The sequence below is a fragment of the Centrocercus urophasianus genome, unplaced genomic scaffold, assembly GCF_019232065.1.
Source record: "Centrocercus urophasianus isolate 14NV4802_14NV808 unplaced genomic scaffold, USGS_Curo_1.0 seq_11, whole genome shotgun sequence".
NCBI classification, from domain to species: domain Eukaryota; kingdom Metazoa; phylum Chordata; class Aves; order Galliformes; family Phasianidae; genus Centrocercus; species Centrocercus urophasianus.
The window spans coordinates 18,470,509-18,495,013 of record NW_024884253.1 but is presented as its reverse complement, the minus strand read 5'-3'; the positions used below and the strand labels follow the sequence as shown (position 1 = coordinate 18,495,013).

At 37.0% G+C, this 24,505-nt stretch overlaps 1 protein-coding gene across 37 annotated transcripts in view; it reads left to right on the top strand.

The window, feature by feature from the left end:
• Window positions 1–24,505, top strand: part of RIMS2 (regulating synaptic membrane exocytosis 2) — a 437,579-nt gene that overhangs the window by 119,797 nt on the left and 293,277 nt on the right. For 15 of the 37 annotated variants that reach the window (XM_042839691.1, XM_042839690.1, XM_042839699.1 and 12 more), the window contains exon 1: window positions 19,978–20,099. The exons of the other annotated variants lie outside the window; for them this stretch is intronic. In XM_042839691.1, the coding sequence (XP_042695625.1) occupies window positions 19,978–20,099 (122 nt within the window). Of the gene's footprint in view, window positions 1–19,977; window positions 20,100–24,505 lie in introns of those variants that run through there. 37 annotated transcript variants of the gene reach the window in all.

Sequence of the window (24,505 nt, the reverse complement as noted above, 5' to 3'; positions counted from 1 at the left end):
AGTAATTCATTCATTGTTCCCCATCGGCATTCAGATGTTCAGCTGTTTCCAGGAGAGCAAGGCTCCAGTTACACGTAATCGTTACTTTGGAAGATGAATGTTCCCACTTCTTCCATACCCCCACCTTTTTTTTCCCCCCGCTAAGCAAGATGTCATATGGTATGAGATATCCTTTTTTACCAGTTTGGGTCAGCTCCCTTGGCTGTGTCCCCTCTAGGCTTCTTGTGTCCTTCCCCTTCCTCCTCGCTAGCTGGGCAGTGTGAGAACCTGAAAAGTCCTTAGTGTTGTGCAAGTGCTGCTCAGCAACAGCTAAAACAGCAATGTGTTATCAGTGCTATTCTGGGCACAAATCCAAAATACATCACCGTATGAGCTACTATGAAAAAAATTATTCCAGCCAAAACCAGTACAGTTGGTTATCTGGAGAGAACTTCATCACGGAGTAAAAGGCACTGTTCATTCTCAGAATCACAGAATCACAGAATGGCCAGGGTTGGAAGGGATGTCAAGGATCATGAATCTCCAACCCCCCTGCCACAGGCAGGGCCACCAACCTCCCCATTTAATACTAGACCAGGCTGCCCAGGGCCCCATCCAACCTGTCCTTGAACACCTCCAGGGATGGGGCATCCACAACCACTCTGGGCAGCCTGTTCCAGCACCTCACCGCTCTCTCTGTAAAGAATTTCCCCTGACATCCAACCTAAATCTTCCCTCCCTCAACTTTAAACCATTTCCCCTTGTCCTGCTGTTATCTACCCTTTCAAAGAATTGACTCCCCTCCCGTTTGTAGGCTCCCTTTAGGTACTGAAAGGCTGCAATGAGGTCACCCCGCAGCCTTCTTTTCTCCAGGCTGAACAAGCCCAGCTCCCTCAGCTCGTCTTCATAGGGGAGGTGCTCCAGTCCCCTTATCATCTTTGTGGCTCTCCTCTGGATCCTCTCCAACAGCTTCCTGTCTTTTTAGTACTGGGGGCTCCAGACCTGGACGCAGTACTCCAGATGGGGCCTCACAAGAGCAGAGTAGAGGGGGACAATCACCTCCCTGTCCCTGCTGGCCACCTCTCTTCTGATGGAATCTCAGAATCTCAGGAATGTCAAACCATTTCTATCTCATTCCTTTTGCTTTTTAGTATTGAGTAGTACTCAATAGATTTTTTTTCCTGTTTTCTTTACTAGTATTATGCTTTATTAAAATAATATTGTTTGAACTGCTCGTCTGACTGTTCTCTGGATGTTGCAACTGTTCTGTTTACAATTGATAGATCCTAAACTGCTCACACACATAGATACTTGAATGTAGATCCTCTTTGATTGATCTGGAATTTGTTGCCTTAAAGAAAGCTGGAATGATTTCAGATTGCACATTCTCCAAGGATGTTTTTCTCATATTGGATGTACTGCAGAGGAAGAGAGAAGTCATAAACGATTCAGCAGCAGGTTGTACTTCACACCCGCAGAACAGTTTTTCATTATTAAATTTTTTTCTACACCATATCCAGTATTTATAATCTACCTTACAGTGTTTTTACTGCTTTCTATGCAGTGAATCTATGGAGAAGGCAGTGGCAGCAGGCACAGTGTTAATTTACTTACTTAGCTATATCATATTTGATGTTGTTTGAGGTGACACTGACATAATTTGAATTGCATGGAGATTTTATGCTAAGGGTGGTTAAGAAGTAACCGTATGTACTGGTTTTCATAGACTTAATCTTGTGAGCTGAGTTTGGATTCTGATGTAGTATAATGCTGGACTCTGAAAACTACCAAATGATGTGAATCAAAGAAATGCAAAATATTACTCCATATAATCCACAGACTCAGAAGTTCCGTTCTGAGGTCTGCTGTGCACAGATGGTGCATTTATGGCTGTATGCACTGCAGTTCTTTGATTTGTGTGATCCAATTTCACGTTAATTCTGGATTACACAAAAAGACCCTTTTTATTTCATTTTAAGCAAAAGCATTCATGTACTCTATTGTCCTCAAGACCTATACTACCTATCGTTCATTAAGTTTGGTTTCCTTAATAGCAAAAGAATAGTCTGAAAAGACATATTCTTCTTTCAGTCATTTTGCAGCATGCTATCAGTCAGTGAAATGGCTGATTTCATTCCTCTGCTTAAGCCAAAGCAAGTGTTTGTAACGTCCTATTAAACTGTGTATAACATCCTGTTAATAAAAGCTGGGGAACAGGAAATGTTAATGCTGATCTAAAGCTTTTTATTGTGTCATTTTCTTTGTCTGAACTGTTAGATCTTCAGGTGACGTCAATATATTTGAGCTGCACAATAATTTTTTATTTTTGCCCTTGGTAAAATGAGTTTTAATGCTATTTTAGTCATTTTTCAGATCTGACATCAGTGATTTAAATCTTAAATCTTGTGACATTCTAGACATGTTGCTTCATACATGAACCTCTTTTGTATATATCTAGCTATTCACAATCCTTTGATAGCTCTCTTGAAGTTGGAAACAAACCGTACATCTTCCTACTGCAAGGTTAGGATAATGCAACTCTTTCTCATCTCCTATATTTTTTCATTTGTTCCATTACTGAAAGATAAGATCTCCTCAAAAATATTTTTTTATGCAAAAAATTTTGAAAATGTTGAAAGAAAATTTGTTTGCATGTTTCATGAGTCAATTTATTTTTCTGCTTCTATCAGAGCCGTATAAAAACAAGAGAGTTGGTTCCTGGTATCTGCAAGGTCATGATTTAGTGCAAGACTTGTGAATGAAGCTGCCTGAACCCTCTTCAGATTAACTGTAAGGATATGAGATGAAATCATAAAAAACAGAATGAAAACAACAAATTGAGAGAGTGAGCAGCTGCAGAGTTGCACAACAGCAGCATCCATTTTCCAGGCCAGCAGGCAGATAAAATATATCCTTCTTCCCTCCTTTTCCCTTCTCCTTTCAAAAATACATACTTGTTTTGAGGTTTCATTTTCTATTTTCTCAATTGTTTCCTCTCAGAAAAGAAAAAATACAGTGTTTTCCACTAACTGTAATGGGTTGAGAAGTATGTTTTATTCTGAGAGAGAACTGCAAACAAGATTGTTGAGACCACTTGGATTTTGAGATGCAGGTTTTCTGAATATATATTTTTAGTGGAATATATACACGTGTGTCTGACATACGGGATTTTTTTCCTATTGCATTACCAGTGGCAGTGAAATGGAAATGATCCAGTGTCCCTTTGCTTCCGTTCTTGGAGAGAGTGCCAGGATGAGCTGGCAGCCTAGAGTCTGTCACTTGGGACTGCAATTTGGGATGCCAAGGTGTGAACAGAGAGAAAAAAGAGACCAAAATGAGAGGGAGGAAGAAGAGAGAGGAAGAATCGGGCATAAGCTAGCTAAGAAACTGCAAAGGGCAGCAGACATTAAATAATGAAAATTCATGTACATCTCTTTCATGTGTCTTTTACAAATAGGTCTTCACTAATTACTGAATTATGAGTGGTTGATACTGAGAACATGAATGACAGTTTATTGCAATTTAAAACGTGACAGTGTAACGTGAAGTCGGCTACATTTCTTTTAATCAGACTGAAAAACAGCCATTTCCTGATTGTTGCAGCTTTTTTTCTGCCACCTGAACACTTAGGATACAGCACTGTAAAGCAGCCTCTGATTTTGATTGTTTCTGAGTACTGAGTAACTGTAGCGCCCAGTTGACTTAAAAAATTTGTTCAATCTTTACTCAGGGCTGTGGAAATCAAGAATATTTGGTAAAGTCTTTTACGATGGGGGTAGTGAGGCTGGAACAGCTTACCCAGTGATGTAGTTGATGTGCTGTTCCTGGGGGCTCTGAGCCTCCTCTTCTCCAGACTGCACAATCCCAGCTCCCTCAGCCGCTCCTCATAAGTCCTGTGCTCCAGGTCCTTCTCAGCTCTGTTGCCCTTCTCTGAACAAGCTCCAGGGCCTCAAAGTCTTTCTTGTAGTGAGGGACCTTTTCTCTTATAACCTCCCTCTTGAGGGTGAGGGAGGAGTTTGGTACTGTCCTTACTGCCTGCATGCAGAGTTTGTGTAAGAAGTTCCTGAAGAGTATTGACATTATTAGTTAATATCCTGGCCTACATATGGCAGGTGTGCTATGTTTCTACCTGTTATTGCTGCAATGGGCTTTAGCATCTACATGCTCCCCTAGCTAGCACTGGAAAAGAGGGGCATCTTTTGTCTCTCACCATTACCTTTGCAGAACTGTCCTTCATCAGAAAACTGAAACTGTACAGTTCTGTTCATCTCAGAACCTTGGTTTTGTGGGTTTCCCACTAACATAACTAGTTTCAATGCTAGTAAAACATTCAAGGCATGTGCAGCAGCACTGTGACTGCTGTGTGTTTTTTGAGACTTAATCCTTGTTCTTGCTCTCCCTCCTCTCTGTTTTCCCTCCCCTTTTCCAATTTTCTTTTCTCTAACATATCAAGACAACCACTGAGTTGTGGTGAACTGTTTCTGATGTTGCTGTATTAAATATATATATTGAAAACTTTTTTTTCTTAAACACTAGCCTTGTTTCTGTAGAGTCTGTACTGAGTTGCAGGAGCACTCATGAGCCGCTTAGCAATGGGACGTGCACTTTGGTATTCTTTTCTCAGGGAAAGCTTATTTGTTTGGTGAAGAGAAAAAAGGAAGAGGAAAGTTCCTTAACTGTAGCAAGTCAAGCCTACCTTAATCAACAGTTTGCTGATTTTCTTTTCACCATTAAAGAGTGTGGTAATTAAGTACATAACAGAGAAAGAATTCCGTTTTAAAAATATGAACTCAACTGTAACCATTCTCTCAATTTTCTATTGATTTCAAGGATTTTCATTTTTACAATTTCACAAAGTGTAGAGTAACTTTAGAAAAATAATTCCATTGTAACATGATGTTTGTTTTGCTTTTGTTATTATTTTTTTCTTAATTTTGTGTATTTGTTGCACTGAAGTCTAGCACTACCTCTCTCGACTTTTCTCACTCACGGTGAATGAGCTTAGAGAAGTCTTGATATCCGTGCTGATCCTTGGTATCTTTGAAGTGGATTTTGGCCTTCCTTTGCATTATTGTCTGTACATTATAGCTATGTCTTTAACGGTGCTAGAAGACTATGCATAATCTAATATATAAGCACAAGTCTCAGCTGCATCAGAATATTGAACACTTTTATTAAATGTTAACATCAGCTAACAGTTACAGAATTAAATGCAGTTTTGGTTTTAAGCTACAGTGATCCTAAAAGAAAGCAATATCAGAAAAAAATCAGGGTAATAGTATTTCTAATTTTTGATTAATGAAGCTGGTACCTTTTGGGGTTGAGCATATCTTTTCAAACTGCTGTTTTCTTGACCTTGGCCAAACATGAATGTCTGAGCTCGCTATGTGTACATAATCCTTAGTTGTGCTGTGCTCTTTCCTTTGGAATCTAATTTCTCTTTAGCAATGTAAATAACAGATATTGTTTGAATTTCATCTTTAAAAAAATGGTGTGTGAAGGTGAATTAGTTACATCTGTGCAGTGCAACTGAGTGAAAAGGCTAATATTTAATAAAATACTCTGCACACTTAAGTTTGTCACTTCTGGTGGCTCAGTGGCTCTGGAATCTACAGGAGTGCATTCAGTGAATGATCTTTTCTTGTCTTACTTTTTGCCATGGCTGTATGGGCTGAATTAAAGTGAAAAATGAGAATGAGTAATTGTTACTGGCACTAATTCTTTGGCTCTTTCTTTGTGCCTCCAGAAGACACAAATAATAAAGCAATCACTTCAGTAGCACAGTGTAAAAGATAAATTACATGTAAATGGCAAGATTAATAGTTTTAGTAAATATAAACCTATTTGATTAAGTCACATTTGAGGAAAAAAAAGCAACACCTGAAAAGTGAATATAGCATAATAAGACTAGAGTAGCTGTGTTTTCAGAATTAAATATTATGTCATTAAAAGCTACTATTATTTTGTTTTCTGCCTTGTCTTTAGCATGATTATTCTGTGTCTGTTTCTGCCCCTTCTTCAAGCCATATCCTTGTTTGTCTCTTTGTTCACTCTGGAGCACTGTTTTTTTTAATTATTTGTTCATTTTCTTTTCTTCATCTCTTTCTCACTGGTCTGAGTTCTTAACCAAACTCTGGCTAGACATTAGAAGTGATACACTTCTGGTATTCCTTCGCTGAAGGACGAATCTTCTTTTCTCTGATCTAGTTATTTTCCTTTCCCCTAGCTCTAGCTCACTTCTCTTCCTCAATTGCCAGAAATTCTTAAGTCTTTTTCCAGATCTGTGGTCATGTAAGTGAGCAAACTCTCCCAGACTTTGAGAATCCTTCATTTTATGCCTTTATGTGAAAACAAACCTCGCTGTTGTCAACTAACTTGAAGGAACTGTTCCCATTGTAAGTAAGCAGTGACCCGTACCAGCAAATGGGTGCAGTGCAATATCATTTCGAGTTCAGTAGAAAATGTAGATCATCTGAGGTCAGTAACTTTCAACTGAAAAGTGCAGTTTTAAGTTGCAAGGTAATACCAGCGTATGATATGCAGTGGGTTGTGTTTATGTGCCTTAATACTCAGAATATGCTCTGACATCCCCGCACTGTGCAGCTCTGTGCCCTGCGGCCATGCGCTGCTGTTTCAGAAGGTGACGTCAGAAAGTACCCGTTTCTGCAGGACTGGGCTCCCAAGAGGTGTTACTGGGGAGCTCGGGATCTTGTTCATACAGTAAAAGCAGGTTTAAGTTGCTCCAGTTTTCCCAATTTCTGGTTCAGTGTTCTGTCAGCTGATTCTATGTGCTTGACTGGGTCCCTATATGTAGTTTATCTGCCGAATAAGTTTTTGTTATGCAGTTTGCAATAGTATAAAACATAAACTTTCTACAGAAAACCCATGTTCTTGGGCAAAAAGAAAACAGTAGGAACGGCCCAGCCCTTATAGTAGTATTTTGCTAGAATGCTTTACATTTTAGCTGCGTTTTTTTTTTTTTGTTTGTTTTTGTTTTTGTTTTTGTTTTGTTTTGTTTTGTTTTTGTAATGACTCAGCAAAAATCTGTGGTTGAACTTCAAGTGAAAGACTTCCACAATGCTTCATTTCAATAAAAAAGAAAAGAGTCACTGAAGCTGATGAGATTTAACTGGAATGCATCTGAATTTCTCTGTAGTGCCAAATAAAATGGAAAGCTTAAGCAAGTCATTAGATTCCAAATCAGCACACAAAACTTTTTTTTTTTTTCCCCCCCCAGAAGTAGAATAATTGTAATTAAACCTTTTTGACTCTGGTATCACATCCTGGGCTGTAAAAAAAATGGGCCTTCCTTAGTTGTGTCTACATGCTTCAGTTAGAACTGTGAGAAATATTCTAAGCTAGAAGAGGAATCACAATTAATTTAATAACCTCAACTCTTGAATTTCAACGAGTCAGCAAGTCAGCGGTTAATTCAACCATTTCACCTCCTCATGATTCTGAGATAATTGCTTTTTTTTTCTTTTTTTTTTTTTTTTTTCCTGAAATGGACCTCTAATTATTTATCTTTCTGAATCATTCCTTAAGAGGAAACAGCATGAAAAAGAACTCTTGAAACAAAACAAATTTAACTTGAGTTTTCAGTTTTTAAAAACAATATGTATTTTTGGGTGATTCCCATATCATATTCAAGTAAATGTGTTGATTTCATTTAGAAAATATATGTGAAGATTTGAAGAACAGAGTTGAATCCTTAAATAAAGGAGAATTAAGTAAAGAAAAAGCAATTCAAGAGTTACTTGGCGGGATTTCTTTGATGCAGAGATTCTTTTGCAAATGAGAATATCATTTGTAAAGCCTCTGAGAGTCAGAGTGAGAAGGAAGAAAGAAATATGACAGTGAAAGAATGGAAAAAAGGAGGAATATCTTGTAGATGATGCTCTTAAAACAGCTGATGGAGATTTGGATATTGAGGCCAGTGCTAGCAGCATCTCAACATTTTCTCCTCGACAAAATTGATTTGGATGATGATGGGCTACTTTGCCGTACAGTCTGATGCACTGGAATATATGGTGACAGTTCATTCTTCTACACTTCTTAATCCTCTTCCAAGTAATTAAGGGCATTTGTAAGTGTTGAAAGCCTGCAACACATTTTTAGTTATTCACAGAAGCTGTCAGATCAAAGTTAATCTTGAGGAAGCTGAATAAACCAGGAGATGTCCCTCAAGACAAGCATTTTAGATTTTGTTCTCTATGTAGCATGTGGGTTATTCTATTGGAAATATTTTTACTCTGTGAAAATGAGATTTATTTGGAAATTTGTACCGTAGCGATCACCAAGTATTATGAAGCTTAATAGTTATGAAAACAATAGATTATGAAATTAATTTACACTCTCCCAAAAGCTTTTAGTGTAATGGCCAGCACTACAACTACTCCTCAAGCATAAAATTCAAGCATTGAGCTGATGTCTTTCCTAATTAAAATATTTACATTATGTCTTAACACTTCTAAAACAAAAGCTGTATGATAGTGTCAAAGAAAATGAATTCCAGAGGTGTGTGATCATTAGGAAAATATTCTTCTGGTATTCCAATCAGCTGAAGATAGGAGCAACTGAGGACACCATAATTATTATAATGACACGGAAGGAAGATAAATTAGTCTCTCTGAACTGGTTCCCAACATATGGAATGCTCCAGCTTTTATTCAGTGCATTAAATTACAGCAGAAATTAATAAACAATTCAGTGCATACTTGTGTTCTCTTAGCTCCTGCTTCAGAAGACAAGAAGGCTAATCTTTCTGTCCTTTAGAGAATGGCCTAACTTCTAGTTTACATGTACTTGTTTGTCACAGATCACCTGGACACTCAGACACACATCACAAGTTTGGAGGCCCTCACAGGTCCAAATTGGTCATCTGAAAGCAGGGATTCTGCAATAAATGTTGTATAATATTGTCTAGATGACTATGTGAATGTATAAAATTAAACTCCAGTTCACATGAAATGAGAGCCAACATGGCCATGCCGTGAAGATGAACGTAACCGTTATTTTCTTTTTGTGAAGAGGAGCTTTAGGATCAAGTTGCTCACCAAAAAAGTGTTTGAAGTGTTTGTGTAAAGATTTCATCCAAAGAGGATGATGATAAGTATTTATTTCACAAAGAAGATACTATTTCTGCTAGTTCTCTGCCTCTTTGCCTGAATGTTTATATTGTCTTAGTTATGACGCAGTGTGCTTTCACGTTGTTGGGAATCATCAATGTTCTGTTGTAGAATTTAATTTTTGCTGTCTGTTTTGTGCTAATCATGTCTTTTTTGAATTGGTAGAATTTGGAGTGTAATGGATGTAAATGATAACCATCTGAGGAACTGAACTTTCACCTTGTTTAAGTCATGCTGATGTGATAAGTAAAATGTCTGAGAACTTTTAATGCATGTGTTTTTGGCTTCTATTTTTAATGTCTTACATTACTAATCATGCATAAAATTTTGCTAGTATTGTTTTAAACTGCCTTTTGTTTTTTGAAAAATGGAAAGTGAGAATTTCTGATGAAACTGAAGAATAGAAATCTTTTTTTTTTTTTTTTTTTGAGCAGATGAGGTTTTCAGCAGCGTAGAGGCATTGTTACAAAAATCAATCACATCTCTGTTCTAGGCCAGCACCTCTCGCCTAGTGAGATACACCTCACTGGTGAACCATCCAGAACTGCAAATGAGGCATAAAGCAGGATTCATGTACTGTAATGAGGTTGAAAGAAATAGCAATTGATTGTGAGTCAGGTGAAGGTTAAATTGTGTGAAATATACTACTTTAAAGCATGCATTCCGCAAGGCGTAGCATCTACTGCATATATTGCTTGCTGTGTGAACGGGTTTTACATTTACTCCTCTGCTTATTCAGCCAGAATGCAATGGCTTACTGTTTCTGCTGGGTAAGTCAGCTATTCCTTTAGGGAAGAAAATTAAGTTTTAGTTAGAGCTCTTCTAACTCTCATTATCTGATTCTTCTATCTTCATAACATTCATTTAAGACTTAAAAAATATTACATCTAAATTCTTCTCTTGCTTGGAGAAGCTGGGGGTGCCCTATCCCTGGAGATGTTGATGGCCAGGTTGGTTGGGGCTTTCAGCAACATGAATGAGAGGCAGGTGTCCCTGCCTGTGGCAGAGAACTTGGAACTATGCAGATGATCCTTAAGGTCCCTTCCAACCCATTCTATGATTCTGTGATACTATATTTTATACTACAAATCTGAATATGCACAAATGAGTTTATTCCTATCAAAAGCTTAACAGAGATAGCTATTTCAGTAAACTGTCAGACACTCTGAATGAAGTGGGGAACTGATTATAGGTTCATTCAAAGAGCCAGAATTAATGGGCATTCTTTTATGGAGGAAAACAGATGCATTCTTTCTATAGGAAGACTTCCAGTTCTACAGACATGAAACAAAATTAACGATATGAATGAATTATTTTGGTACAAAGTAGAATCATTAAGGTTGAAAAAGTATTTTCTATATTTATTAGACAAATAGGTGGTTTCTTTTTTATTTGCCAAAAGAAGTTTCTGCCCCAGCAGCTTTTTAGTTTTTTTTTATCTAGAGTTAATTTTGTCCTTGGCCAGGGAAATGAGTCAAAAAACATGCACTTCTAGATTTTAGGGTAAAACTTTTTTTTAATGTAGGAGATCTGCGGTCAATAAGAATATTGCTAGAAAACATGCAGATCCATTAAATTTCATGAGTTATGAGCAAGAGCTGGGAAGGGAAAGGATATGTAACCTGGATTTTCCTTCTGACATGGTATCTGAACACAGTCAAGGCAGGTATTTGAAAGTGTTCTTAGATTTGGCAATAGAAATGGAGTCATAGAAATGCAATAGGCTATATTAATACCTCCTAAATAAGGTACTCATACAAGCATAAGAATGCTTAACTAAACCTTTTTGGGACACTTACAAGTTTTAGTCATATGAATTGTTTTTTACATGTTCCTCTTTTTCTCAGCTTATTATACAGGAAGAAAAACATGGCACATAGGCATTTGTATTTAAAAGGAATAAAACAGTGTTTAGTTGGCAACAACAAACTTAAAACTTAGTTTTCAGAACTGACAGTTGAGAGACTTGGGGCTCTTAAGCCTGGAGAAAACTTCAAGGTGACCTTATAGCAGCATTCCAGTACCTGAAGGGGCCTATATGAAAGCTGGGGAGGGACTTTCTATAAGGGCACGTAGCAACAGGATGAGGGGAAATTACTTTAAACTGGAAGAGGGCAGATTTAGACTAGATGTTAGGAAGAAATTTTTTACTGTGAGGGCGGTGAGACACTGGTTGCCCACTGAGGTTGTGGATGCCCCCTCCTAGAAGCATTCAAGGCCAGACTGGATGGGGCTTTGAGTAACCTGGTCTGGAGGGAGGTTATGATATAACCAATAGCAGGGGGTTGGAACTGTATGATCTTCAAGGTCTCTTCCAACTGAAACTATTCTGTGATTCTAAAATATTGTTTTGAATGTCACTGAATGTATAGTATTGTTGCCAAGATTCTGGAATCCAAAATAATATGAAGTTACACCTTGTGATGTAACAGCATACTGCTGAAGTTGAGGTTTTTTTTGTTTGTTTTTGAGTTTGTTTGTTGAAAAGTGGAGGTAGAATCTGTTTTATTTAGAAACAGTTTCTACATTTGAGAATTTAATCCAGTATATATGACACTTAAAACAACAAATGATCAGATGCGTGTGCAAACCTATCCTGCAACTCAAATACTTCTATTTTGACATTATCTAATGATGGATGCACATTGGAAGATACAATCAGAAAACTATTGGAGAATAAATGCTCTCATATACTTTACTTATATATACTCCTAATATTAGTGACCAATATGTATAATATTAGTTAGTTCATATTCACATAGGGACTGTTTGTTCTAAATTTGCTTAAATTATGAGCAAAGGATAGATCACTGTAGTAACAAAAAGAACTAAGATTTATTCATAAAAATGCCCTACATTGTAAATATCTACCACTTTTATCAATATGATCTGTACCTGTCCTGAGTTCTGCAGCCATCTGAGAAAGCAGCTTGTTCTTTCTGATTGAATTCACTTGGTCTCCAGTATACATTTTTAAATATATATTGTTTAGGGTATTAGGAAAACAGCTGATGCTGATTACAAACTCTTTCCCTCTGTCCTGTTTTCAATTGCCTTGCAAACAAAATGACTCTGGCATTAAGATTTTAGCATTCACAATTTTCACATTTTTCTCCTTCTCAGGTGTGAATCAGAAATAAGACAGTGATGCGTTGTGGTTTGATGTGGCAGGCAGCTGAACACCACACACCCTTTTGCTCACTCTCCTGCTCCCAGTGGGATGCAGGAGAGAATCAGAAAAAAAAAAAAAGGTAGAACTCATAGGGAACTCATAGGCTCAGATAAAAACTATTTTCTAAGACAGAAAAGAGAGAGAGAAATAACAGAAATTGGAGTTATTTATATATGTATGTGTGTGTGTATATATATATATATATGTATATATGCAAAACAAGTGATATACAGAGCAATTGGTCAACACCCTCTGGCTGATGCCCATCCAGTCTCTGAGCACAGCAGCCCCCCTGGGCAGTTCCCCTCGGTTCTGTAGTTTTTCACATGATGTCATAAGGTATGGAGTATCCCTTTGGCCACTTTGGGTCAGCTGGTTCTGTCCCCTCCCAGCTCCCTATTGCAGCCGGACCCCTTGCTGGCAAGGCAGTGCAAGAAGCTGAGAAACTGAAATGTCCTTGGCTCTGTACAGCACTGTTCTGCAACAACTAAAGCATTAGTGTGTTATCAGCATTGGTTTTCTCCTGAAGCCAAAACATACCATTATACCAGACACTATAAAAAAAATCTCTGTCCCAACTGAAATCAGGATATGAAGTCACAGCAACAGGGCTAGATACAAGGCCCTGTAAGCTGCTTTCTTCTGTATTTTATGAAGTGCCCCAGCAATAGAAGCTTTTGGTTTCACTGTGCAAGTTGTATATATTGTATAATCTTCAGAAGTGAGGACAGAGATATGAGAAATAATTAAAATTAAACATTTTGTGTAATTATTTTCAGCTATTCTGTTTTATCATATTTAAATTTTCCCGTATTGTCTTTCAGCTAATGTATTAAAGCGAATTCCATGGAGAGGTTTTTGAAGCCATAATCTATATTGAGAAAATTAACCAATAAATGAAATTTGCTCCTGTTAAAAATAGCTTTAAGATAATTGTTATGAAAGGGATGACTGGTTCAGAGTCCACTGACTTGAAGAAGGAGAACTGTTGTGCTAGAGTCTATAACCATGAATAATTTTCATATTTGTCCAGTTTTTTGCTTATTTTTTCTATCTTACTCATCTTGAAATGCGCAGTTGGTGTGGTCAGTGCCAGTTAGGATGTATCCATGCTGGGCCTAACAGCAGGATTTCCCGGCTGAACATATGGCGCATTTGCTACTATCTGCAAATAAGGAGCAAAATCAGAATTAGCATTGTGTTATCTGAGTTTCCAAAAATGTAGATTTTTTTAACACTGAGATTATTTATTGAACATTGATATCTTTTTAACAGTGAGGATTGACAAGTCTTCATTTTTTTTCCTTTCAGAGATTTAAAGTAAGCCATAATCTGTCAAAATAAAATAAAATCTGAGTTTCCTGTATACTGACTATATAGGTAAAGCCATGTGGCATGGTTTAGAAAGTTTAGAAAGTTTTAAAAGCCATATTAATCAGTAGATCACAACTAATACAGTCTTCTATTTAGGTTATGAGGAGATACAGGGAAGTGAAGCAGAATTTCAGCACATGAGTTAGGGACAGTTGGCACTTCTCTGCTTAGGAAGTGCAAGGCACTTCTAGAATCTTATGTCAAGACTTGGCCTTTTGGACTGATGTAGTCTACACTCATCAGTTTTCTTTGGACTTTGTCCATGTTGCGATTAATTGGGTCTTTCTCCTACAATGATGCTGATTTTCACACAACTTGTGAAATTTAAGTATTTAATATTTATATCTCTTTTTCCAGTTTGGCTGAAATTAACAGTTATCCTCAGTCGTGGCAATGGATGATGGTATAGATAGAAAAAGCAGACAGACTACCCAGATTTCAGAGTTTTCTATCTCTGCATTTAAAATATGTAACTTAGGCTATTGGAGAGGATAGGTTATTATTATATGGAGGAATGGGAGGAAGGTGAAGAACTATTTTTGGAAAGAAGGACATTGAAAAGAATTATACAAATATGGAAATAAAGAAATGTGAAACATATTTTAATAAAAACACAAACAAGAAATACCTATGAGTTTTAATGGTTGGATACTCAGATGAACATACATTTGCTGACATTACTGTAATTGTTACTGGATATTTTTTGTGATGAGGTTTGGTGTCTTAGCTGGAATTTCCATATCTTCCATCTTAGACCTGTGACCTGACTGCCAGGGAATAAAATCAGTATCACTTTTCCATTCTCAATAAATGTTTAACTCAGTGAATTAAATAGTTCTTTGAATATTTAATTGTTTTATGGGAAAGAGAACTGCCTGAACGGCAAAAGTAGATTCCATTTGGATTAACCAAGGGGACATTGATGTGGACTTGCTGGGCATATCTGAGGAAGGTAAAAGAGAAAGTTGGGACTCAGTTTTCTGTGTTCCCAGGCATTGTTCTAACTGCAGGACTTCCTGTAATAAAAAGAAAGGTTTGTTTTGAATGGCTGCTCACACACCAGCTCAAGAAGTGGATTCGTTGTTGGAACACTTGAGCAGAGACTGATGCTTCACTGCAGCCTGGATTTAGGTAGTTTTATCCTGTTGGGATTGGGGCTTTATCTACATCCCTCTCTTTACTATTTATAATCCTAAATACTCAGAGTACTGGCTTCTATGATTTCTGTGCATGTGTGTTTAAATTTCAATTGATGATTTTGTCTTAGTGCCTGAAAATCTCTTATGTGAAGCTGAACCTTTGCACACTGATGTGCGCTTTACACCTGAAAGTCTGCATTTTATTTTCAGTAGCTAAGTGAAATGTCCATTCTAATACTGAATTAAGTTAGTTTTTTAAAATCACATCCAACTTTGGAGCATTGGTTTGCTAATCTGACCCCAAACTAGTAGTTACTGAAGTACTAACAGTAATAATATAACAATGGGCAGTGTGCAAGGCCACTCTTTTTGACTTACTGTTTGAAAAGTATTTGTTAAGGTGTTTTTTTCTGTCATAGTGAAAATGGTCCAAAATTTTGTACCTGAAGTATTTAGATGTTTCTTTAGGGAAGATAAGAGAGCAATGATATATGCATTATAGTGATTTATGTATTATTAGTTACCCAGTTTTATTAGTGTCCAGATAAAAAAAAAAAGTATGTTTCACTTACTGTACATTAAAAAAAAATGGTAACTCCCAAATTCAAAATAAGTGATGGAATCAAGCCATATCTAGTAAAAAAAGAAGGGAAATTATTCAAAATTGTATTTCATAATGTCTTTTGTCAGAGAATGATCTTACATTCCTTATAAGACCTTATTTTAATGAGTTTGCATGTCTGCAACTTGCTTAAGCTACAGCTTTCTTTGAAATGGTTTTCTGTGTGGCTGTCATGAAGAAGTGATGCCAATTAGTAATGTTCAAGATGACATATTTGTACATATTGTCAAGTTTCTTTGTATAATAAATTTATGAGCTTTCTGAATTCTAGCATCAACAGTAAGGTTAATCTTATATTTGAACTATAAATTTTTTTGTAAGTTGAAAAATAGCTATGAGTACTTGGGAACCTTCTGAAAGAACCTTTCTTCCTGTTTGTAGCTGGACAGTGTTTATAAAGTTTCAGCTGGCTAAAGAATTTAGTATCTGTATGAATGTAAGTGGAGCTGGCTTTATGAATAAAATGAGCCTTTCCCAGGCTTTCCCTTTCATTGTGAAATGGGCCATTTCAATCAAGTAGTTTTGCAGACTATCTTAGACTTGTTTTTCCTGTTCTTTACAGGAACAAAATGCGTAAAGCATTTTCTTTTTATAGCTATGAAATCCTTTTCAAAAATGAGTCATTTAAAAATTTATTAAGAAGTGTGTGTACATAAGTGTCCTCAAATGTTAGGAAAGGCCAGAATCACGAACCCTAATGTTTTGTTTACCTTTTACGTGTAGAAGTACAGAATAGGGACTGTTTTGGAAAAAAAAAAAAAAAAAAGCTTTTTGATGTCGGACCTACTTTTCTTTCAGTGTATGTGTTGGAGTTTCAGAACGTGTGACTTGAAGAAGTGAAAAGATCTCAAGTAGAAAGGAAGTTAAATATTAAATGGGAAAAAAATATTGCTACCTTTCCCAGAATTCTTACACAACGCTTTCAACATGAGAGTGCAAAGGATATAATTTTTCAAAAATGAACCTAAATCACTCTGCCCTTCACCATGGGAAAATATCCCAATACAAAAAATGCTGAAACATTTCAGGATCACTATAAGGGTTGGAATAAGGTAATTAGCGCTGGCACTGGTTTATTCTCCAACTTTATTAGCATGCAGGACATAAATGGTGTAAGTGGTTCTGTGGACTTCATTGTTTGTCAGTTCCATTCTGGTTCTGAGAAGATGCGCGTTTCAGAGGGAACAACCCACTCTGCTCATTCTCCTTTATTCTGTCCCCTCCGTTCTTCTGCGATGTTCTTGTTATGCCAAATGCTTTCTTCATTCTTCTTGGCCCAAACGATTACTTTCTCTCTAAGAAGAGAGTTTAGTAAGAAGTCTACCTTACAAAGTGAATATAATAAATGTGGGAAGGAATTATGTCTTGGCCAAAAGGACCTCTGTAAGAGCAAAAGAAAGATCAGGAAAGGAACTTGTTTGTTTTTCTGTAGCATATTTATATTTTGAAGTTTCAATATATATATATATATATGTATGTATATCTATATCTATATCTATTTGACAGTAAGTTCAGTCTTGATTGAAAATTACTTGTGTACAAAAATGTACAAGAAACCCCACATCATTATAGTTGAGTTTTCTTCTGTTTGCAGCTGTGGAGCATATGCCTTTAAAAATGTATCCCCTTTTATCTTTTTTGAATTAAGCAATATCCTTGCTTGAGTAAATGCTGTTGATTCCTTACTCCAAAATAAAATGAAAATCTGAGAAATTTTAAATATATATCCTATATCTCAGTAGCTTTGTTGTAATTTTACAGATGGTATCGTATGACTTCTGTATTGGGTGCATTAAAAAGAGCATGGCTAGCAGGTCAAGGAGGTGATCCTCCGTCTTTACACTGTCCTACTGAGGCCTCGTCTGGAATACTGTGCCCAGTTCTGGGCTCCTCAGTTTAAAAAAGACAGGGATCTTCTAGAGGGAGGCCAGCAGGGGAGCACAAAGATGATGAGGGGCCTGGAGCATCTTTTGTATGGGGAAAGGCTGAGAGACCCGTGGCTTTTCAGCCTGCAGGAGGGAAGGCTGAGAGGGGACCTCATAACTGTTCATAAATACCTAATGGGTGGGAGCCAAATGGGTGGAGCTCTTTTCAGTGTTGTGGAGCAATGGGATGAGGGGCAAAGAGTTAAAACTGGAAGTTGCATAGAAACGTCTTTACTGAGAGGGTGACAGAGCACTGAAACAGGCTGCCAGGAGATGCTGTGGTGTGTTCCTCTGGAGGTATCCCTGGTGTCCCTCCTGGACACTTTCTTGTGCGACCTGCTGAAGGGAACTGCTCTATCAGGGGGGTTGGACTGGCTTATCTCCACAGTTCCCTTTAATTGCTACGATTAAGTGACTCTGTGAAAAATGTCTGAAATACTTCAATATCTGAAAATGAAGACACAGGTGAAAGTCGAATATCTGGAACTTGTTTGCAACTACAAGAAAATTTTGACTTTGATGACCACGCACAAGTCACACAGAAAATTGAAGCACATGTTCAAATATTGGTCTTGTAGTTACTGCATGGTCAGCATTGACTCCGTTCCGTTATACAGTGCATATGCCGCTAACAATTACTTGAATAACCTGAATCATTTCTGGCAAGATGATTCCATTTCTTGCAGCAGATTTGTAAATGTTGTCATTCAGATGCAATTATATAAAGGCAAAATTTCCTATATAACAAACAAGAATTTCCTTGTAATATGGACAAGGTATGGTTACCAACTGTTAAGTTTTCATTTTAGTATACCACCATAGCCCTAAATAATCATTAGTTCCTTCTCTAGTAAGTCAACGATTTTCTAGACAGGTATCTTAGTGATTTTAACCAGACAATGTAACTACATTTCTCAAATAGAAATGTTTCCAGCATGCAATAGGAATAAATGCAGAGATTGAAAACTGTTTTGTATAATACTTGGTAGATTTTTGTGCAAAAATAGGAATATTTGGCAATAATTCTGCTAGTTAATATTTTCTCTGTTCTTTTTTGACACATCAAAAAAGATGTTGACAGGAATATCCCTTTCGTAAAGGCCTGTAGTTGAATTTGTTCCTGTTTCTTTTTTTCTTCTATTTCTTTTTCCTTGAAAAGTGGAGCTGTAGCTGCCATTCTTCTGGCCAAAGAAGCCTGGATAAGAACTCCCTTCTGAGCACATCAAAAGAACACTTTAATTAGCTGGAAGGTTGCTTATTCTTATATCTACCAGGATTAAAATTGCTTTCACTGAAGAACTTTTGTAATGGTCCTTATTTTCTGTTGGTTTATTTGGAAATTTTGTAATTAGTGCTCAGATGTTAAAAGCTGTGCATAGAAGCTGAGATTTTTTGAGGGAAATCTTCTCAATAGTTATTTTTCAATTTGATGGTAGAATATATTCTGTATTGTTATGTAATGTTATCCTCTAATCTGGCACATGTATGGAAAGAAAAGAGGAAAAAATAGTTTTTGTAGTCAGGGATACTTATTTTCTGTACTTTCAGGGGTTTTCACCATGCATGTTGTGTGGCAGAATTTTATTATTATCCTCTATTAAAAGCTGTTTAACTTCCTATCCTGTATCTCCACCGAAGCAGAGGCTTCTAAAACAGTGGAGAGTTTTCCTGGGAGTAGGCAGGCATGAAGCACCAGGGACGTGATTGATTTTGCTTAGTTCTATCATGGTTGATTCTGTGCAGTACACTTTTAAAGGGTGCTGATGACTTATTACAGATAGAAAGATAGATAGGAATGCAGATATTCCTTTTGGTGATTTTTCAAGTTTTGGACTTGGTGTTTCGGTACAGGACCTTGCAGAGCAGTTAGGTGTGGGATGTGTGCTGTTTGTCTCAGCCATGAATTGGTATTACATTTAAATATTTGCAGTGAAAAGCCTGTTATCTCATGTAAGGTACAGTATAGCTTTTCAGAAGAGACAGAGTCTATTGTTACAGTCTCAGTGCTACATGTTATTTATAATATGAAGAATGTTTTTAGAGTGGTCTTTCTGAGCTGTGCATTTGAAAAAAAGATTGCCTTTACATTAAAAAAAGAGAAAGAATAAGACTTGCATACACAGTCACCGGTGTTAGTCATTTTACAGGGGAGGGAAGAAGGAAAGGAGGAGGGGAAGATGCAGAAATCCTCCTCCTCTTAGAGAGTATAGTAGCAGTGTGAGGATGCCTTGTCCTCATTTTTATTACTTCTGAGATTTTATTGCTGGCAGCCAGATGTGCTGAAACTCCTGACGACAGCATCTATTCACTACGTGTTTTTAATAGGCTTAGAGAAATATGAGTAGTGTACATGAAAGCAGCTCAGCTTCACACTTCAGCTGGGAATGCCCAAAAAGCTTGCTGCTGTTTAGAATTCTTGCTACAGTCAGGAGAAAGCCGCACGGGTGCTAAATCTTCTACGACTGAATTAGAAGAATAATGACTGTACAATTAACTATCAGCTCCTGCTCACTTAGGCACAGTTTTTACAGAGATCAGGAGAAATATGGAACTTGATTGGCATGTTTGCATTTGATGGCGTGTACAAAATAGGTGACTTTTAAGACAGGTGGTGAAGAAAAATAGAAGGAAAGAGAAAATGCAATTTGAGACACTGCGCCAGGTCTGCAATTCTGTTTTATCTCATTTTCATGGGGTTTTCTCATCCCCTCCAAATATTTTACAAAATGATCTTTTTGGACAAACGCTGAACAACACGAGGTGAGTAGAAATGAAACATATTTCCCTTACTGTTTTTATGCCTAGGCTGATAGTAATCTATTTGCATGCTTTTCTGTACGATACCTTTATAATTACACCCTTAGATATTAACATTTTTATGGTAGCAACAACTCTATTCTGTTGGTGCTTTTCTGTTTTATGTAAGGATTTGAATGAGAACTCAGGCTGCAGAAATAAAACCTGCACAGATAGAATAAAACAGTCAAGATGGATATGTATCTTTCAAAAACATTAGCTGCCATTAGCAGCTAGCATTATTAGCTATAATCCTTAAAGCATATTAAATATTCATAAACAAATTTGTCTGAGAAATTGATTTCTGCACGGATGTGGCAGTGAAAGGATTAAATGCTCAAAGATGTGCTTGTTTAACAACGTATAATTTGTTGAAAGATGTAAATCAGCAGTCCTGCATGCCATTTGCAAAACAGGCAGAAAGCAGTTTCTTATTTTTAGAGAGCTTGGATTCTGTGTGTGATGCTCTTCAATAATCTTTTTAACTAGCCAAATTACAGCTGCTCAGTGGATGCTTTGCAGTAGGTCAGTCAGCTCTGTAGGCTATTCTTTTATGTAGAGCTATTTTGTGGAAATGAGAAATGATAGAGAGAAGTTGTTGTTTATTTGTGTCAGATGGTTATTAAATTGCTTTCTTAGCTTTATATCTGAGAGTAAATGGAATTAATAGCAACTCATTTTTCTTGCATTATTCAGAGAAGATGGGCTGTAATACTGATGTTTGGAACTTTTTCATGCTGCTATTAAATATTAACTGTAAAAATGATGAAGAATTATCTCAAAAAGGTAGTGAGTGCAGATCAGGGAGAAAATGAATCCTGTGGGTTTTTATAAAGATAGTGCACTGATGGAAACATTCTGGAAAAAGGGGGGAAGTAATATTGCAGAGACTATATCCAGCATTTTAATCTTCTCTCTATCTGTGGGAGAAATCCCTTTTAAATGGGATATTCTTTCTTGAATACGATGGTATTTGTACTTAATACTTCAGAAAACTGTTATTTCCCAGAACATTGTTCAAAGGATTCTCTCCTTACTGCTGATGGCTTTCTTTAAATAAATATTGTAATTTTTCTTTTTTCTTTTTTTTTTTCTTTTTTTTTCTTTTTCATTTACTGCTTTCAACTTTGAGTGCCTCAGCTGTGAATCTTCAGTCAGGCACGCAGAGCCGTGCAGTCAGATTTAGTAATCAGTTTCAGCTTAGTGAATTAAGATTTTTCTTAGATACAAATGAAATCTGTGCTCACTGAGAATTTTCTTACATCCCTTCACTGTTTTGTGAAGTATTTGAAGCTTGACAAAATGGAGCAATAATTCCTACATATTATCAACCGTGATTGCAGAGCAGTGCCTATTTCCAAGTGCATAGTTTCAGGCCTGCAGTAACAAAGACCTTAGCAACTGTTACAGTTGTCTGCAAACCAGTTCCTGCTTCTCTGGGTACGGTGTTGCAGATTGAAGTGCATGCATTCTGCAGATCAGTGTTCATGCTTTTCCTTAATTTTTTACAGATATGTGTACATGGTGCTTTTAGGGGCAAGTCTCAGGCAAAAGCTGCAAGCTACAGCAGTTTCAATGGAAAAGACATCAAAGAAATATTTTATTGCATTTGTGGTGCCTGAGATTTAGAGTTACATTTATTTGAGCAGACCGGCAAAGAAGAAAGGATTACCAGGGAACCCAGCCTACCGCCTGGTATGGGCTGTCTTGTGTAGCATGAGAATATTTCTGCATTTAAAAGAAGCTCCATAGGGTTTTTCTGCTTTTGGCTCAAGAAAATGTGCTATTTTTTAACGATATGCACCACTAATTGTGAGAGACAAGTTAGCTGTCTGTGTTCTCTAAGTTAAACTTTTCTTTTTGGAAGTTATCTAAGGTTATGAAACAAAGATATTTCTTCTGTATTCTGAATAAGTACCACTATTTTAAATTTGGTCACGATTAAAGGGCTTTTGAGTACTCACTGCAAAGTTTTGCCTACATTTAATTTGGAGGGTTCACCTTTCTGCTGCCATATTGACTAAAAATTCTATCTTAGTTTTTCTAATTATTTCAATGTAGTATGTATTTTAGGTAGATTTTTCACTTAGATTTGCACAATTAATGTGTCTCCTAGAACCTTACTGTTTGTGCATTAGGAGTTCAAGTTTCAGGACTGTGGTAACAGTTCTGAAAAAACAATACCTTTGGAATGCCTTTAGAAAACAAAAATCACCTTAAACATGTAAAAGATTCTGCTTTATCAAGGTTTATCATGCTCTATCTCTTTGGGCTCTGAAGTGAAATATTTATTCAGACTGAAAAGAGATGACTTTCGCTTTTTCGGTTTTATTTTCAGTCTGTTTTCATATCTAAAAAGTAAAAGTCAGAGTCCTGAAAGATAACAGCTGACATGAAGCACAGAATGATTAACTGCCGGTATACCATGCAGTAATGTAAGAAAACATGCTGTTGCATATTAATAACATAGCTGGTAATGGAATATAGCACAGAAAGTCATAGGGAAGTTCAGACGCTGTGATTTTGTTTCAAGAAAAGCAGCCATCGTGGCCTCGGTATTCTGGTATTATGCTGAGCATTAGCAGGAATATATATTAAGCTGTTTTTTATCACTTTAAACTGAACCTTATATCAGTTTGATTTTTATTGTGTATTCTTTGTGTTACAATCGCTGATGTGAAAAGATCCATACAGTATTAAAGTCCTTGTGAGTTACATTAATTTTACCATGCAAATGGTCTTAGCCTCTGCTAGCAGCCTCCGCTGGAGAATATTGCAGTTCAGTTCCCTTTTGCCAGCTCCACGGCAGCACTTTCCAGTCAGATGCTGTGGGCATAGGAGTGTGATCCCCTGGGCCTCCTCCAGCCCTGTTCAGCTCTGGCCCACAGCTCCAGCTGGGGCTGCCGAGGGGCCAACAGCTCATGGCCTGCTGCCTCGTACAGCGCTGTGTCCTGTGCCATCGAGTGCTGCCATGGGAAACCAATTCGAATAAGCGAATGTCAGGAAGCCACTAGAATTGTTCTGTATTCTTGGCACATGGCACATAACTAGTTTGGGGAATGAAGTCTTCGTGTGCCTGGGAGGAGAAAGGTTTGGAGAAAAGTTAGGAGGGCTTTTCTTGATTCTGAAAGCATACCACGTGCTTAGTTTTCATCCAAATTCTAAGGCAGCATCTACAGAGGCTTTGGATTTTTGAACTCCAAAATGTTTCTGATGACTTCAGCGACATCCTTGTCATTCAGATGAGTAAAGGGAATGAAATAAAGTTTTAAAATGTCTGTGAAAACTTCTAATTATCAGATATGTGTGATTTCTCAATTGTCGTTCTCCATTTGGAGTTCAGGATACAAATACTGTGCTGTCAGATGCTTTATTTGTAGCTTTGAGAAGTCATAATAGCTTTGGGCAATATTCAGATTAACACATCACTGCATAATGGCGAGTAGCCTTTGTGACTAAAATTGATGCAAAGTGCATGGAGCAGTATCACTCCAATTTTACTTTTACGATAGATATTAGCAAGCTTTTTCCTAAGAATGAAAAGCAGTGGATTTTTCCCACCTCATTTTTCCCACAGCGTGTTATTATTTCTTGTGTTAAAGCTGTGTGAAGGTGAGTTTGTTGTACAGGTTGGCCACACAGGGGCATAAGATAACTAATACATTCTGCCCTGAAATAGTACTAAGGTTTTTCTCACCTGTACACAAATTCTGATTACAATAGTGACTCGGGAATGGTCCGTGTTTTGAAATTAGACACACCTAGTTAAAAAAAAAATCCTGTATTTTATCCCAGTAAATTAAACCCCATTGTTTTTAGAGATTCTTTTGTGTTTGTACTGCTTGACCCCCTTGGCAAGTGTCTTTTACATTAGCATGCTGATTTTCAAAAGGTTACTAAATACCTAATGTATTACTTTGTTCATAAAACCAGATATTTACATAGAAAATACCATACTAGCAATAAAATATGGTTTATTTTCATGATCTAATTTTCAGTTTTGTTTCCTAAATATACCTATGAGCTATTTACTAATGCTCCACTTTACAATTAAAGCAGCGCATGATGTCAAGAATTACTGGCACAGAGATTTGTTATTCATCATGGCGCAATTAATGATTACTTTGACATTGAAGGAAAAAGATCATTTTCTATTCCTAGTTGGGAAACAAATTTGTGGAGATTTTGTGGAGATATTTCTGCACAACAGTCTTTTTTGCCCGACTCTGTAAAAGTTCAGTGAAGGAAGGGGTTTGCAGTAATTTTACGGGTGTGTTGCTTTCACATGGTTATTAATCCAAGAGTCAAGGATAAAAAGACACTGATGGCACTGATGGTACTGAAAGTCTGTTGTCCGTACTCTGACATAA